Genomic DNA, 15369 nt, shown 5'->3' on the forward strand with positions numbered 1-15369 from the left:
GTTGGCATAATTGTTGGGGGAGAGCTCTCCAGCACAGTGAACTGACCTTTCTAAAATTACAGCTAAATTTTTAATTCAGGTTCCAACCTTACCTCTTAAATACAGCGGCTGAACTGCTTAGCCTTTGAACACTATCTATTTTCTCATGTTGAAAGCTACGAAAGGGTTTTCCAATACAGTGGACTTAAATCCATGGAAATCACCTCTCATGGCCCTTCAGGTAGATTCCAAGAATCATTTGGCCACAAATTATCCCTGTTCTGCACTGACCCTGTCCTCCCCCATCCTTCCTACCACTGCAGACAATACCACTATCCTCCCTATCTCTCAAGCCCGTAACCTTGGCAGTATCTCGGCTTATTTCTCTCATTCAATCCACATATTCAATCTATCACCCAAGCCTGTCAGTTCTACCTTCACAACATTGCTAAAATCCACCCTTTTCTCTCCATCCAAATTGCTACTATGCTGATCCAGCACTTGTCAAATCCCACTTTACTACTACGTCAGTCTTTTTGCTGAACTCCCTGCCTCCTGTCTCTCCCCACTCCACTCTTCTGTCTGGATCATTTTTCAAAGAAAAGTTCAGTTTACATTTTCCCATTCCTCTAGAACTAGCAGTGGTTGCCCATCCACTTCCACATCAAACAGAAACTCAATCAACTTGCCATTCATTCATTCATTCATTCAATTGTATTTATTGAGCACTTACTGTGTGCAGAGCACTGTACTAAGCGCTTGGGAAGTACAAGTTGGCAACATATAGAGATGGTCCCTACCCAACAATGGGCTCACAGTCTAGAAGGGGGAGACAGAGAACAAAACAAAACATATTAACAAAATAAAATAAATAGAATAAATATGTACAAATAAAATAAAGAGTAATAAATACGTACAAACATATATACATATATACAGGTGCTGTGGGGGAGGGGAAGGCGATAAGGCGGGGGGGATGGGGAGGGGGAGGAGAGGGAGAGGAAGGAGGGGACTCAGTCTGGGAAGGCCTCCTGGAGGAGGTGAGCTCTCATACTCTATCCTAATCCTCCTCGAACTCTCAGCTGCCTTCAACACTGTGGACCACCCGCTTCTCCTCAATACGCTATCCAACCTTGGCTTCACAGACTCTGTCCTCTCCTGGTTCTCCTCTTATCTCTCCGGTCGTTCATTCTCAGTCTCTTTTGCAGGCTCCTCCTCCCCCTCCCATCCCCTTACTGTGGGGTTTCCTCAAGGTTCAGTTCTTGGTCCCCTTCTGTTCTTGATCTACACTCACTCCCTTGGTGACCTCATTCGCTCCCACAGCTTCAACTATCATCTCTACGCTGATGACCCACAAATCTACATCTCTGCCCCTGCTCTCTCCCCCTCCCTCCAGGCTCGCATCTCCTCCTGCCTTCAGGACATCTCCATCTGGATGTCTGCCTGCCACCTAAAACTCAACATGTCCAAAACTGAACTCCTTGTCTTCCATCCCAAACCCTGCCCTCTCCTGACTTTCCCATCACTGTTGATGGCACTACCATCCTTCCCGTCTCACAAGCCCGCAACCTTGGTGTCATCCTCGACTCCGCTCTCTCGTTCACCCCTCACATCCAAGCCATCACCAAAACCTGCCGGTCTCAGCTCCACAACATTGCCAAGATCCGCCCTTTCCTCTCCATCCAAACCACTACCCTGCTCATTCAAGCTCTCATCCTATCCCATCTGGACTACTGTATCAGCCTCCTCTCCGATCTCCCATCCTCTTGTCTCTCCCCACTTCAATCCATACTTCACACCGCTGCCCAGATAGTCTTTGTCCAGAAACGCTCTGGGAATGTTACTCCCCTCCTCAAAAATCTCCAGTGGCTACCAATCAATCTGCGAATCAAGCAGAAACTCCTCACCCTCGGCTTCAAGGCTCTCCATCACCTCGCCCCCTCCTACCTCACCTCCCTTCTTTGCTTCTACAGCCCAGCCCGCACCCTCCGCTCCTCTGCCGCTAATCTCCTCACCGTGCCTCGTTCTCACCTATCCTGCCGTCGACCCCCGGCCCACGTCATCCCCCTGGTCTGGAATGCCCTCCCTCCCCACATCCGCCAAGCTAGCTCTCTTCCTCCCTTCAAGGCCCTACTGAGAGCTCACCTCCTCCAGGAGGCCTGAGTCTGGGACTCAGCCCCCTCCTTCCTTTCCCCCTCATCCCCCTCTCCATCCCCCTGTCTTACCTCCTTCCCTTCCCCACAGCATCTGTATATATGTATATATGTTTGTACATATTTATTACTCTATTTATTTATTTATTTTACTTGTACATATCTACTCTATTTTATTTTGTTAATATGTTTGGTTTTGTTCTCCGTCTCCCCCTTCTAGACTGTGAGCCCACTCTTGGGTAGGGACTGTCTCTATATGTTGCCAACTTGTACTTCCCAAGTGCTTAGTACAGCGCTCTACACACAGTAAACACTCAATATATATGATTGATTGATTGATTGATTGATTGATTTGAAGGGAGGAAGAGAGCTAGCTTGGCGGATGGGCAGAGGGAGGGCATTCCAGGCAAGGGAAAGGACGTGGGCTGGGGGTCGGTGGTGGGACAGGCAAGAACGAGGCACGGTGAGGAGATTAGCAACAGACGAGTGGAGGGTGCGGGCTGGGCTGTAGAAGGAGAGAAGGGAGGTGAGGTAGGAGGGGGCGAGGTGATGGAGAGCCTTGAAGCTGAGGGTGAGGAGTTTTTTCCTGATGCGTAGGTTGATTGGTAGCCACTGGAGAGTTTTGAGGAGGGGAGTAACATGCCCAGAGCGTTTCTGGACAAAGACGATCCGGGCAGTGGCGTGAAGTATGGATTGAAGTGGGGAGAGACGAGAGGATGGGAGATCGGAGAGGAGGCTGATATAGTAGTCCAGACAGGATAGGATGAGAGCTTGAACGAGCAGGCTAGCGGTTTGGATGGAGAGGAAAGGGCGGATCTTGGCAATGTTGCGGAGGTGAGACCGGCAGGTTTTGGTGACGCATTGGATGTGAGGGGTGAACGAGAGGGCGGAGTCAAGGATGACACCAAGGTTGCGGGTTTGTGAGACGGGAAGGATGGTAGTGCCGTCAACAGTGATGGGAAAGTCAGGAGAGGGCAGGGTTTGGGATGGAAGACAAGGAGTTCAGTCTTGGACATGATGAGTTTTAGATGGCAGGCAGACATCCAGATCATCATCATCATCATCAATCGTATTTATTAAGTGCTTACTATGTGCAGAGCACTGTACTAAGCGCTTGGGAAGTACAAATTGGCAACATATAGAGACAGTCCCTACCCAACAGTGGGCTCACAGTCTAAAAGGGGGAGACAGAGAACAAAACCAAACATACTAACAAAATAAAATAGAATAGATATGTACAAATAAATTAAATAAATAAATAGAGTAAAAAAATATGTACAAACATATATACATATATACAGATGCTGTGGGGAAGGGAGGGAGGTAAGATGGGGGGATGGAGAGGGGGACGAGGGGGAGAGGAAGGAAGGGGCTCAGTCTGGGAAGGCCTCCTGGAGGAGGTGAGCTCTCAGCAGGGCCTTGAAGGGAGGAAGAGAGCTAGCTTGGCGGATGGGCAGAGGGAGGACATTCCAGGCCCGGGGGATGACGTGGGTCGGGGGTCGACGGCGGGACAGGCGAGAGCGAGGTACGGTGAGGAGATCAGCGGTGGAGGAGCGGAGGGTGCGGACTGGGCTGTAGAAGGAGAGAAGGGAGGTGAGGTAGGAGGGGGCGAGGGGATGGAGAGCCTTGAAGCCCAGGGTGAGGAGTTTCTGCCTGATGCGCAGATTGATTGGTAGCCACTGGAGATTTTTGAGGAGGGGAGTAATATGCCCAGAGAGTTTCTGGACAAAGATAATCCGGGCAGCAGCATGAAGTATGGATTGAAGTGGAGAGAGACACGAGGATGGGAGATCAGAGAGAAGGCTGATGCAGTAGTCCAGACGGGATAGGATGAGAGCTTGAATGAGCAGGGTAGCGGTTGGGATGGAGAGGAAAGGGCGGATCTTGGCAATATTGTGGAGCTGAGACCGGCAGGTTTTGGTCACGGCTTGGATATGAGGGGTGAATGAGAGAGCGGAGTTGAGGATGACACCAAGGTTGCGGGCTTGTGAGACGGGAAGGATGGCAGTGCCGTCAACAGAGATGGGAAAGTCAGGGAGAGGGCAAGGTTTGGGAGGGAAGACAAGGAGTTCAGTCTTCGACATGTTGAGCTTTAGGTGGCGGGCAGACATCCAAATGGAGATGTCCTGAAGGCAGGAGGAGATGCGAGCCTGGAGAGAGGGGGAGAGAGTAGGGGCAGAGATGTGGATCTGGGTGTCATCAGCGTAGAGATGATAGTTGAAGCCGTGGGAGCGAATGAGGTCACCAAGGGAGTGCGTGTAGATCGAGAACAGAAGGGGACCAAGCTCTGAACCTTGGGGAACCCCCACAGTGAGAGAATGGGAGGGGGAGGAGAAGCCTGCAAAAGAGACTGAGAAGAACGACCGGAGAGGTAAGAGGAGAACCAGGAAAGGACCAGATGGAGATGTACTGAAGGCAGGAGGAGATGCAAGCCTGGAGTGAGGGAGAGAGAGCAGGGGCTTATTGCCCCCTCCTACCTTACTTCACTGATTTCATACTGCAACCCATCCTTCACATTTCACCCCTCTAACACACTGTTCACTGCACCTCGATCTCATTTATTTTGCCACAAAATGCTTCCCCATATTCTCCTTCTGTCCTGGAACTCTCTCCCTGACCAAATATGACAGACTTCATTCATTCATTCATTCAGTCGTATTTATTGAGTGCTTACTGTGTGCAGAGCACTGTACTAAGTGCTGGGGAGAGTACAATACAACAATAAGCAAACACACTCCCTGCCCACAACAAGTTTACAGTCTAGGCACAGACCATCACCACTCTCTCCACCTTCAAAGTCTTATGATAATCACATCTCCAAGAGGCCTTTCCTGATTAAGACCTATTTTCCCCTACTCCTTCTCCCTTACATGTTGCCTACGCACTTAGATCTGATGTGTTAAGCACTTGATATTCACCCCTCAGCCCCACAGAACTTATGTACACATCTGTAATTTATATTAATGTCTGGCTCCCCTTCTAGACTGTAAGTTCCTTATAGGCAGGGAATGGGTGTACCAGCTTTGTTGCATTGTATCAAACAGTGGTATTTATTGAGGGCTTACTGTGTGTAGAGCACTGTACTGAGTGCTTGTACTACAGTACAGCAGGGAGAGACAGACATTAATGTAAATAAATAATTTATAATATATAATGTATAGATTTGTACATATATTGTACTCTTCCAAGAGCTGTGTTCTGCATAGAGTAAGGGATCAATAATAATAATAATGATGATGGCATTTATTAAGCACTTACTACGTGCAAAGCACTGTTCTAAGCACTGGGGAGGTTACAAGGTGATTGGGTTGTCCCACGTGGGGCTCACAGTCTTAATCCCCATTTTACAGATGAGGGAACTGAGGCACAGAGAAGTTAAGTGACTTGCCCAAAGTCACACAGCTGACAAGTGGCAGAGCCGGGATTTGAACCCATGACCTCTGACTCCAAAGCCCATGCTCTTTCCATTGAGCCACACTGCTTCTCAATAAATATCATTGATTGATTGATTAAGCCTCCCTCTAGCTACAAGTCCTTCTCACTTTCCCTTCTAGAATAGCCAGTAATCCGGTTTTGCAGTGGACAGTCTATTTCAGCTGGTCTTTCCCCTGTCCAGTGTGGGTGCCACACCAGACACCTTTATAGCTGGCATTTTAATTTTCAGTGCCCAGCCTTCCTCTGCCACAGCTCCTGTGCCCAGGTTCTGGGGCCCAGTGGTGGCCTAGGCGAGGCACCCAAGTTCCTATGGACCTGGGATGGGAATGCAACCCCTCTGGAGCAAATCGGGTGGCCAGGGTACCCAGGAAAATTCTCTAGGTTCAGGCAAATTAGGGCAGAAATAGGCAGACTTCTACAAAAATGGCATCCCTAGGACACCATCACAATATGCTGCATGCTGGCAAACTATGTCATTATAGGCAGGGAACATGTCTGCTAATTCTGTTGCATTGCACTCTCTCAAGCACTTAGAACAGTGCTCTGCGCATAGTAAGCGCTCAACAATAATAATAATAACTGTGGTATTTGTTAAGCACCTACTGTTTGCCAGGCATTGTACTACGCACTGGGAGGGAGTACAAGTTAACAGGGTTGGACACAGTCCCTGTCCCACACTGGGCTCACAGTCTTAATCCCCATTTTACAGAGGACTGGGCCTCTGTCCAAAGAAGAGAAGTGACTTGCCCAAGGTCACACAGCAGGAAAGTGGCGGAGCCGGGATTAGAACCCATGACCTTCTGATTCCCAGGCCCGTGCTCCATCCACTAAGCCATGCTGCTTCTAAATATCATTGTTTGATTGATATGATTACAGGGTCTAGTTTATTCTGGTGGCGCCAATGGCCACCCTATTTCCTTCTGGCAAACCCCACCTCCTTTTTGGTCTCCATATCACTACACTCAGAGCACAGTCATTAGCCAGTAGCAAGCAGAGTTCTCCCATCAAACTAAATGGAAGAGTCCCCACAAATTAGAAGGCAGTTAAGTGGGGAGAGAATGCAAATTACATTTCTTTTATCCCACTGCCTGATTTTCATTAGGCCTACCATTTGATTTCATTCAAACCAAAGCTGATATCTTTTAGGTCCCAGACATATGGGCCTATGTTTATTTTCATTTCTTTTCTCTAAAATTGCAAGATTTACCTCTGACACCCCTCTCAGGATTACACCAGGAGAGGTTCCTGTACTCTACCAGCCTCGGCTTGTAAGAGGGAAAGTCAAACAGTGCTTTGCACATAGTAAGCGATTAATAAATGTCATTATTATTATAAGCAAAGTCATACCCATTCCATTCCTAGCTTGGGCAATGACTAGCGAGTGGAAGGCAATCTGCTACAAGTCAAGACTCCCCTGAGCTGGACAGCAGCAAAATGGGAGAGAGAGTCAAGAGTGGAGACTCGTTTACCGCATGAAAGAAGGCAATGATAAACCACTTCCGTATTTTTACCAAGAAAACTCTGTGGGTACACTACCAGAACAATTGCAGATGGAGAGCGGGGCGTTCTGGGAGAGATGCATCCGTGGGTCAGAGACCACTAAGCAGCATAAGACAAGACAAGACCTCAGACAGCGTTTATGCAACCCATTGCAATTTTCATTGTTTGAATGTCTACACATGAGATGATGGAGTATTTAGAGAGTTCATTTGATTTAAGGTGTTTATTCCTTTACCTTTAAAGCTTGGAGTCAAGAAAGCCAACCCAAAGGCAGACCAGAAAGGAGAAATGCAGAAGAAAGAAGTATCAAGTAAAAGCCCTACTAATGCTGTGTTTTCAAAATCCAGTGGCAGGCATTTGTAAGGTGTGTTGTTTTTTTACTCCCTGGGACTTCTGATAAGAGCTGAATTTGACCTTGTATGTTAAAATGCTAAATTCTACAAAATGTCTTTAAAATTATGTCAAACTTGTCCCAGAACATATGTTGTGTGTTACATTGTGGAGTTTAAGGAGGCAGGGGAAGTGTATGTAGATATGGATGTATAAATTCTCAGGTATATTTATAATGTGTCTAAGTGTCTACCATAGCCTTAAGGACTTGAGAAGGTGAGTTTATAGAGTGCTCAAATCATGCCAGAGCCAAGGAGCCCTGGAACCCCCTTTCCAAAAGTTCAGAGGAGGTTGGCAATCAGGCCGCTGAATTTCTGTGCTGCTTCAGTGTGATAAAATATGCAGAACAACATGGCGTAGTGGATAGAGCCTGGGATTGGGTGTCAGAAGGTCATGGGTTCTAATCCCGGCTCTGCCACTTGCCTGTGGTGTGACTTTGGTAAGTCACTTCACTTCTCTGGGCCTCATTCATTCATTCATTCAATCGTATTTATTGAGCACTTACTGTGTGCAGAGAACTATACTAAGCGCTTGGGAAGTACAAGTCGGAAACATATAGAGACGGTCCCTACCCAACAGCGGGCTCTCAGTCTAGAAGGGGGAGACAGATGACAAAACAAAACATGTAGACAGGTGTCAAAATCGTCAGAACAAATAGAATTAAAGCTATATGCACATCATTAACAAAATAAATAGTAAATATGTACAAGTAATAGAGTAATAAATCTGTACAAATATGTATACAATAATGATGGTATTTATTAAGCGCTTACTATGTGCAAAGCACTGTTCTAAGTGCTGGGGACGTTACAAGATGATCATGTTGTCCCATGTGGGGGCTCACAGTCTTAATCTCCATTTTGCAGATGAGGGAACTGAAGCCCAGAGAAGTGAAGTGACTTGCCCAAAGTCACACAGCTGACAATTGGCAGAGCCAGGATTTGTACCCGTGACCTCTGACTCCAAAGCCAGAGTCTGACTGTAAAAGCCTCAGTTACCTCATCTGTAAAATGGAGATTGAGACTGTGAGCCCCATGTGGGACAGGGACTCCCACATTCTTAGTACAGTCCTCTGCACTCAGTAAACACTCAATAAACACTATTGATTGATACAGGACCTGGAACCTTTGCAGACGATTTAATTATCTGATAGTTATGGGGTACCAAGTGCAACAAACAAGGCGGGCAGGAGTGCAGCATGTTTTGGGTTTTTTTTTAATGGCGTTCATCAGTTCATTCAATCATATTTATTGAGCGCTTGCTTTGTGCAGGACACTATACTAAGTTCTTGGGAAGTACAAGTCGGCAACATATAGAGACGGTCCCTACCCAAATAATAGTGGTATTTGTTAAGCACTTACTGCATGCCAGGCACTGTTCTAAGCACTGGGAAAGGTATAAGCTAATCAGTTTGGACACAATCCATGCCTCACATGGGGCTCATAGTCATAATCCCCATTTTACAGATGATGTACCTCAGGAACAGAGAAGTGAAGTGACTTGCAGGAGGCCACACAGCAGATAAGTGGTGGGACTGGAATTAGAACCCAAGTCCTTCCGACTTCCAGGCCCATGGTCTATCCACTAAGCCACGTTGCTTCCTGCAAAAGCTCTTCACAGGCATCACCCATTTTCAGCCCAAGTGGCCATGGCAGAGTGCCCACACTGTGCCATTGCAGTATAACGTGGCCTTCACCATCCACATTCACCAGCTGTTTTTCAGAATTCCCGCTCTGCCCATCCCACAGAGCTCCTGAGGTGGTTCTTCAGACTAAAATCTACACCTAGGTACTCAATTTATACAATTGATTATTGATAGATTGACTGATTCTCCACTGATGGCACAGCCCCAACAGATAGAGCCGGAGCTAGACCCCACATCTCCTGATTCTCAGAGCCAAGTTCATTCATTCATTCAATCGTATTTATTGAGCGCTTACTGTGTGCAGAGCACTGTACTGAGCACTTGGGAAGTACAAGTCGGCACATATAGAGACGGTCCCTACCCAACAACGGGCTCACAGTCTAGAAGGGGGAGACAGACAAAAAACAAAACATGTGGACAGGTGTCAAGTCGTCAGAACAAATGGAATTAAAGCTAAATGCACATCATTAACAAAATAAATAGAATAATAAATATGTACAAGTAAAATAAATAGAGTAGTAAATCTGTACCAACATATTCATTCATTCAATCGTATTTATTAAGCACTTACTGTGTGCAGAGCACTGTACTAAGCACTTGGGAAGTACAAGTTTTCAACATATAGAGACGGTGCCTACCCAACAGCGGGCTCACAGCCTAGAAGGGGGAGACAGACAACAAAACATATTTACAAAATCAAATAAATAGAATAGTAAATATGTACAAGTAAAATAAATACAGTAATAAATATGTACAAACATATATACAGGTGCTGTAGGGAGGGGAAGGAGGTAGGGTGGGGGGATGGGGAGGAGGAGAGGAAAAAGGGGGCTCAGTCATTCCATTGGATCATAAACGGAGCTCTGCCTAGTTGCTAGGGTTATGTAATAAAGTGGACTGGAACAATCACCTATACCCTTACCTTTAATAACCAGTCTCCAAGTCTGATTCATCCCTCCCATCTCACTCCCCCAACTGTCACATCTCTGGATCATTCTCCCCAGATCAGTTAATGATAGCAGCCCAATTTCTATCTTGGTAATTGCAGCTCTTGGATTCATTGTTCCCAGAATCTTGCAACATTGCTCTGTCATTATGAGTTATTTTCCCCTTTCTGAGGCAGTGGTGGCTAATTTGGGTGTGAGGCTGTGCAGACAAAGTACTTCTCTTTAGCAAATTGTTGCATTCTGGCACAATCACCCAGGTCTATCACTGCTGAAACGGGGGCTATGAAATAGCTAGAAAAGTCCATCTTTTCAGGCTGTTCCTGAGGTCTTCTCTGCCATTCGAGGTGGGCTGGCAGGTGGTGGGTGATTATGAATTGATCAATGGTACTTATTGAGCTCTTAATATATCACTCAATAGTATTTGTTGAGCACTTACTGTGGGCAGAGCACTGTACTAAGCACTTGTCTTATGCTGTCGAGTCGTCTCTGATCCATAGCGAAGCCATGGACACATCTCTCCCAGAATGCCCCACCTCCATCTGCAATTGTTCTAGTAGTGGATCCTTAGAGTTTTCTTGGTAAAAAAAATGGAAGTAGTTTACCATTGCCTCCTTCCACGCAGCGAATTTGTGTCTCCACCCTCGACTCTCTCCCATGCCGCCGCTGCCCAGCACAGATGAGTTTTGACTTGTGGCAGATTGCCTTCCACTCACTAGTCACTGCCCAAGCTAGGAATGGAATGGGTAGGCCTCTGCTTGATTCTTCCTCCCATAGTCAAGACTGGTAGAGCACTGGAAACTCTCCAGGTGCCACTCTGAGAGGGGACTGAGTGCTTGGGAGAATACAGTATAACAATAGATAGACACATTCCCTGCCCACAACGAGCTTGCAGTCTAGAGGAGGAGACAGACATTAAATCACAGATATGGATATAAGTGCTGTGGGGCTGGGACAGGGGATGAATAAAGGGACCAGATCAGGGTGACTCCAAAGGGAGTGAGAGAGGAGGAAAGGAGGGCTTAGTCAGGGAAGGACACTTGGAAGAGATGTGCCTTCAATAAAGTTTTGAAGGTTGGGGAGAGGGAGGGCGTTCCAGGACAGAGGACAGAGTAAACATGATCCCTGCTCTCATGGATCTTACATTCTGGCTAAGAAGTTTACAATCTAGCAGTGAGAAAATAATTGGTCCTTTCTTGGCCTGGACATCTTCAAGTGGTTATGATGCTAGGTGAGGTTGAAGATCCCTCTCAGGGTCGCACCTGGAGAGTTTTCAGTACACTACCAGTCTCCACTATAGGAGGGAGAGTCAAACAGAGGCCTATCTATTCTTAGCTTGGGCAGTGGCTAGTGAGTGGAAGGCAATCTGCTACAAGTCAAAACTCACCTGTGCTGGGCAGCAGTGGCACAGGAGAGAGTAGAGGGTGGAGACTCGAGTAAACCACGTCTATATTTTTACCTAGAAAACTCTATGGATTCACTACCAGAACGATTGCAGGTGGAGGTGGGGTGTTCTGGGAGAGATGTGTCCATGGTATCGCTATGGGTCAGAGATGACTTGACAGCATAAGACAAGACGAGAGATTGAAGAACTGCGGCTTACCAATTTGACCATTTTCATGCAAGATGTGTAGCTTATTTCCATCTGTACCTTGACCCTAGTTGCTTAAGGGCCATGGATGTCTGCTCTGTGACCTTGGGCAAGTCACTTAACTTATCTGGGCCTCAGTTACCTCATCTGTAAAATGGGAATTAAGAGTTTGAGTCCCATGCAAAACAGGGTCCGTGTCCTACCTGATTAACTTGTAGCTACCTCAGGGCTTAGAACAATGTTTGGCACGTAGGAAGGGCTTAACAAGTAACTTCTAGAGTGTGAGCCCACTGTTGGGTAGGGACCGTCTCTATATGTTGCCAACTTGTACTTCCCAAGCGCTTAGTACAGTGCTGTGCACACAGTAAGCGCTCAATAAATACAATTGAATGACAGTAACTATAATTATTAGCATCCCCCCTCTAGACTGTAAACTCGTTGTGGGCAGGAAACAGACCTACTTACTCCGCTGTATTGTACTGTCCCAAGCACTTAAAACAGAACTCTGCATACAGTAAGCACTCAATAAATATCACTGATAATGATTATGTGCCTCATTATGTTTTTAAATGGTTTTCAACGCCCATGTTCCCCATGGGAACCAAATGCTATATTTCTTTTCCTTCAACATGTCAGTACTGATAGTGTTTTTACTTTCCCAGGATTTCATCATTTTTAGCAGATTTATAATAATAATAATAATATTGGTATTTGTTAAGCGCTTACTATGTGCCAAGCACTGTTCTAAGTGCTGGGGTAGATACAAGGTAATCAGATTGTCCCACGTGGGGCTCAATCTTCATCCCCATTTTATAGATGAGGGAACTGAGGCCCAGGGAAGTTAAGTGACTTGCCTACAGTCACACAGCTGATAAGTGGCGGAGCCGGGATACGAACCCACGACCTCTGATTCCTAAGCCCATGCTCTTGCCACTAAGCCATGCTGCTTCCCTATTTATTGAGTCCAGGGAGGACTGTAGATAACTGTGGGCAATAGATCCACTTTCTGGGTTCATGTTCTCTCAACACAGGAGGCGTTGAGACAGACAGTAATATAAATAGATAAGTAGATAAATTTACAGATATGTACATAAGTGTTGTGGGGCTGGGGGGTGGGTGGATGAATAAAGGGAGCAAGTCAGGGTGATGCAGAAGGGAGTGGGAAAAGAGGAAAGGAGGGCTTAGTCGGGGAAGTCCTCTTGGAAGAGATGTGCCTTCAATAAAGCTTTGAAGGTGGGGAGAATAAATGTTTGTCATATAAGAAGAGGCAGGGTGTTCCAAGCCGGAGGCGGGACGTGGGCGAGAGGTCGGAGGCGAGTCAGTTGGTCAGTGTGTCAGTCGTATTTATTGAGTGCTTACTGTGTGCAGAGCACTGTACTAAGCACTTGGGAGAGTACAATACAACAATATAACAAACACATTCCCTGCCCACAAAGAACTTACAGTCTAGAGGGGAAGACAGACATAATATAAATAAATTACAGATATGTACCTAAATGTTGGGGCTGGGAGGGGGATGAATAAAGGGAGCAAGTCAGGGTGATACAGAAGGAAGTTGAAGAAAAGGAAAAGAGGACTTAGGATAGACCTCGTGGTAAAGATGTGCCTTCAAAAAGGCTTTGAACAGGGGAGAGTGATTGTCTGTGAGATATGAGGAGGGAGGGCGTTCCAGACCAGAGGCAGGATGTGGGCGAGAGGTCGGCGTCGAGATAGATGAGGTGGAGATACAGTGAAAAGGTTGGCATTTAGAGGAGTTGAGTGTGCAGGCTGGCTTGTAGTAGGAGAGTAGCGAGATGAGTAGGAGCAGGCAAGGTGATTGAGTTTCTCCTTTGGTAAGTCTCTCATTGTGTCAGTAAAAACATCCATGGGCTTTCCTGCGTAAATTGTGCTCCTCTATTCTTCCACCCCTTTGCATCCTGCTCCACTAGCCGCAACAGGGTAGCAGCATGGCCTAGTAGAATGAGCACGGGCTATGAATGAGAGGGCCTGGGTTATAATTCCGGCTCTGCCACTTGTCTTGTGTGTGACCTTAGGCAAGTCACTTTACTTCCTCTGTGCCTCAGTTACTTCATCTGTAAAGTGGGGATTAAGACTGTGAGCCCCATGTGGGACAGGAACTGCATCCAACATGATTAGCTTGCCTCTACCTCAGCATTTAGAACAGTGCTTGACACATAGTAAGTGCTTAATAAATACCATCACTATTATTATTATTTAAATTGGTAAGGGACCCTCCCCCCTGGCCCCAGTGCTCTCTGGAATTATAGAGAGCCCTCACAGCAGCCCTGCCCCACCTCTAGAGGTCCGAGTGACCTGACTACATCAAATGGTGCTTAGGGAGTTTCTCTCACTGCCTTCCTGTCTAGGTCAGTCAGTGATCCACACTGGTAGGGGTAGGAGGACATTTGATAGGGTTGTTTTTTAGCAGCTTCTGTTAACTTATGTGTTGAGCCCTGAGGTGAAGGCGGGAGGTGTCACATTCGCAACTTCCTGTGGGGTGATAGAGTTGAAGTGGGAAGATGGCACCACAACGATCTAGTTTCACAGAAGACTAGCACTGGAAAGAATCTAAAGAGGTCATCGGGTTCCCTCCTCTTCCTCCACATGCTCCATATGGTGGATTTGAATTTTTCCTAATTTTCAAGACCTCCAGAGAATGAGACTCCCCCTCAGCTCCTCCACTAGATTGTAAATTCCTTGAGGCCGGGAATCATCTTTACCACTTCTATTGTACTGCATTCTCCCAACTGCTTAGTATAGGGCTCTGCACACAGTAAGAACTCAGTATTTACAATCACTTGATTGATTGATGTTCCCTCTGCCACCCATTCTTGAGTCTTAAAAGTCCTGTTTTACTAGTTATTTCATGCTGTTCCTGACAACAGCTAGGGAGGGATAGGATGATAAGTGTACTGTCATAGAGCAGGAAAAAAAAGCAAAAAAATGTAACTCTCATTATTGCTTTTCATTTTAAAAAAGGGTATTTGTTAAGCACTTACTAAGTGTCAGGCACTGTACTAAGCGCTGAGGTTAGATACATGCTTAATAAGGCTTGGACACATTCATGTCCCACATGGGGTTCAAAGTCTTAATCCCCATTTTATATTTGAGGTAACTGAGGCACAGAGAAGTGAAATGACTTGCCCAGGGTCATATAGCAGATAAGTGGCAGAGCTGGGATTAGAACCCAGGTCCTTCTGACTTCCAGATCTGTGCGTTATCCACTAGACCGCACTGCTTCATTCATTCCTTCATTCAATCGTATTTATTAAGCACTTACTGTGTACAGGGCACTATACTAAGCACTTGGGAAAGTACAGTACAACAATAAAAAGTGACATTCCCTGCCCACAATGAGTTCACAGTCTAGAGGGGGGAAGACAGACATCAATACGAATAAACAAAATTACAGCTATATACAGAGAAGAGATGGAGTGTGCTCAGTGGAAAGAGCACAGGCTTGGGAGCCAGAGGTCATGGGTTCTAATCCCAGCTCCATCACTTGTCAGCTGTGTGACTTTGGGCAAGTCACTTAACTTCTCTGTGCCTCAGTGACCTCATCTGTAAAATGGGGATTAAGACTGTGAACCCCAAATGGGACAACCTGATAACCTTGTATCCGCCCCTCAGCACTTAGAACAGTGCTTCACACATAGTAAGCGCTTAACAAATGCCATTATTATTATTACACAGTGCTATGGGGCTACTTCTCACTGCTTCTATTTTGCTCAA

At 46.3% G+C, this 15369-nt stretch overlaps 1 protein-coding gene and 1 non-coding gene across 4 annotated transcripts in view; one reads left to right on the top strand and one right to left on the bottom strand.

Annotated features, from left to right (window-relative positions):
- The window catches only part of FHAD1 (forkhead associated phosphopeptide binding domain 1), a 109250-nt gene extending 101641 nt beyond the window's left edge, over window positions 1-7609 (top strand). For all 3 annotated transcript variants that reach the window (XM_038746864.1, XM_038746863.1, XM_038746865.1), the window contains one exon: window positions 7311-7609. In XM_038746864.1, the coding sequence (XP_038602792.1) occupies window positions 7311-7430 (120 nt within the window). In that variant the 3' untranslated portion in view covers window positions 7431-7609. The remainder of the gene's footprint in view (window positions 1-7310) is intronic.
- Window positions 7610-10735: 3126 nt separating this feature from the next.
- On the bottom strand, window positions 10736-10873 carry LOC119929194. The gene has a single exon (XR_005451330.1). It is a non-coding gene; the product is annotated as a small nucleolar RNA SNORA7 (small nucleolar RNA).
- Window positions 10874-15369: the final 4496 nt, after the last annotated feature.

This window comes from Tachyglossus aculeatus, chromosome 5 (assembly GCF_015852505.1).
Source record: "Tachyglossus aculeatus isolate mTacAcu1 chromosome 5, mTacAcu1.pri, whole genome shotgun sequence".
In the NCBI taxonomy this organism is placed as follows: domain Eukaryota; kingdom Metazoa; phylum Chordata; class Mammalia; order Monotremata; family Tachyglossidae; genus Tachyglossus; species Tachyglossus aculeatus.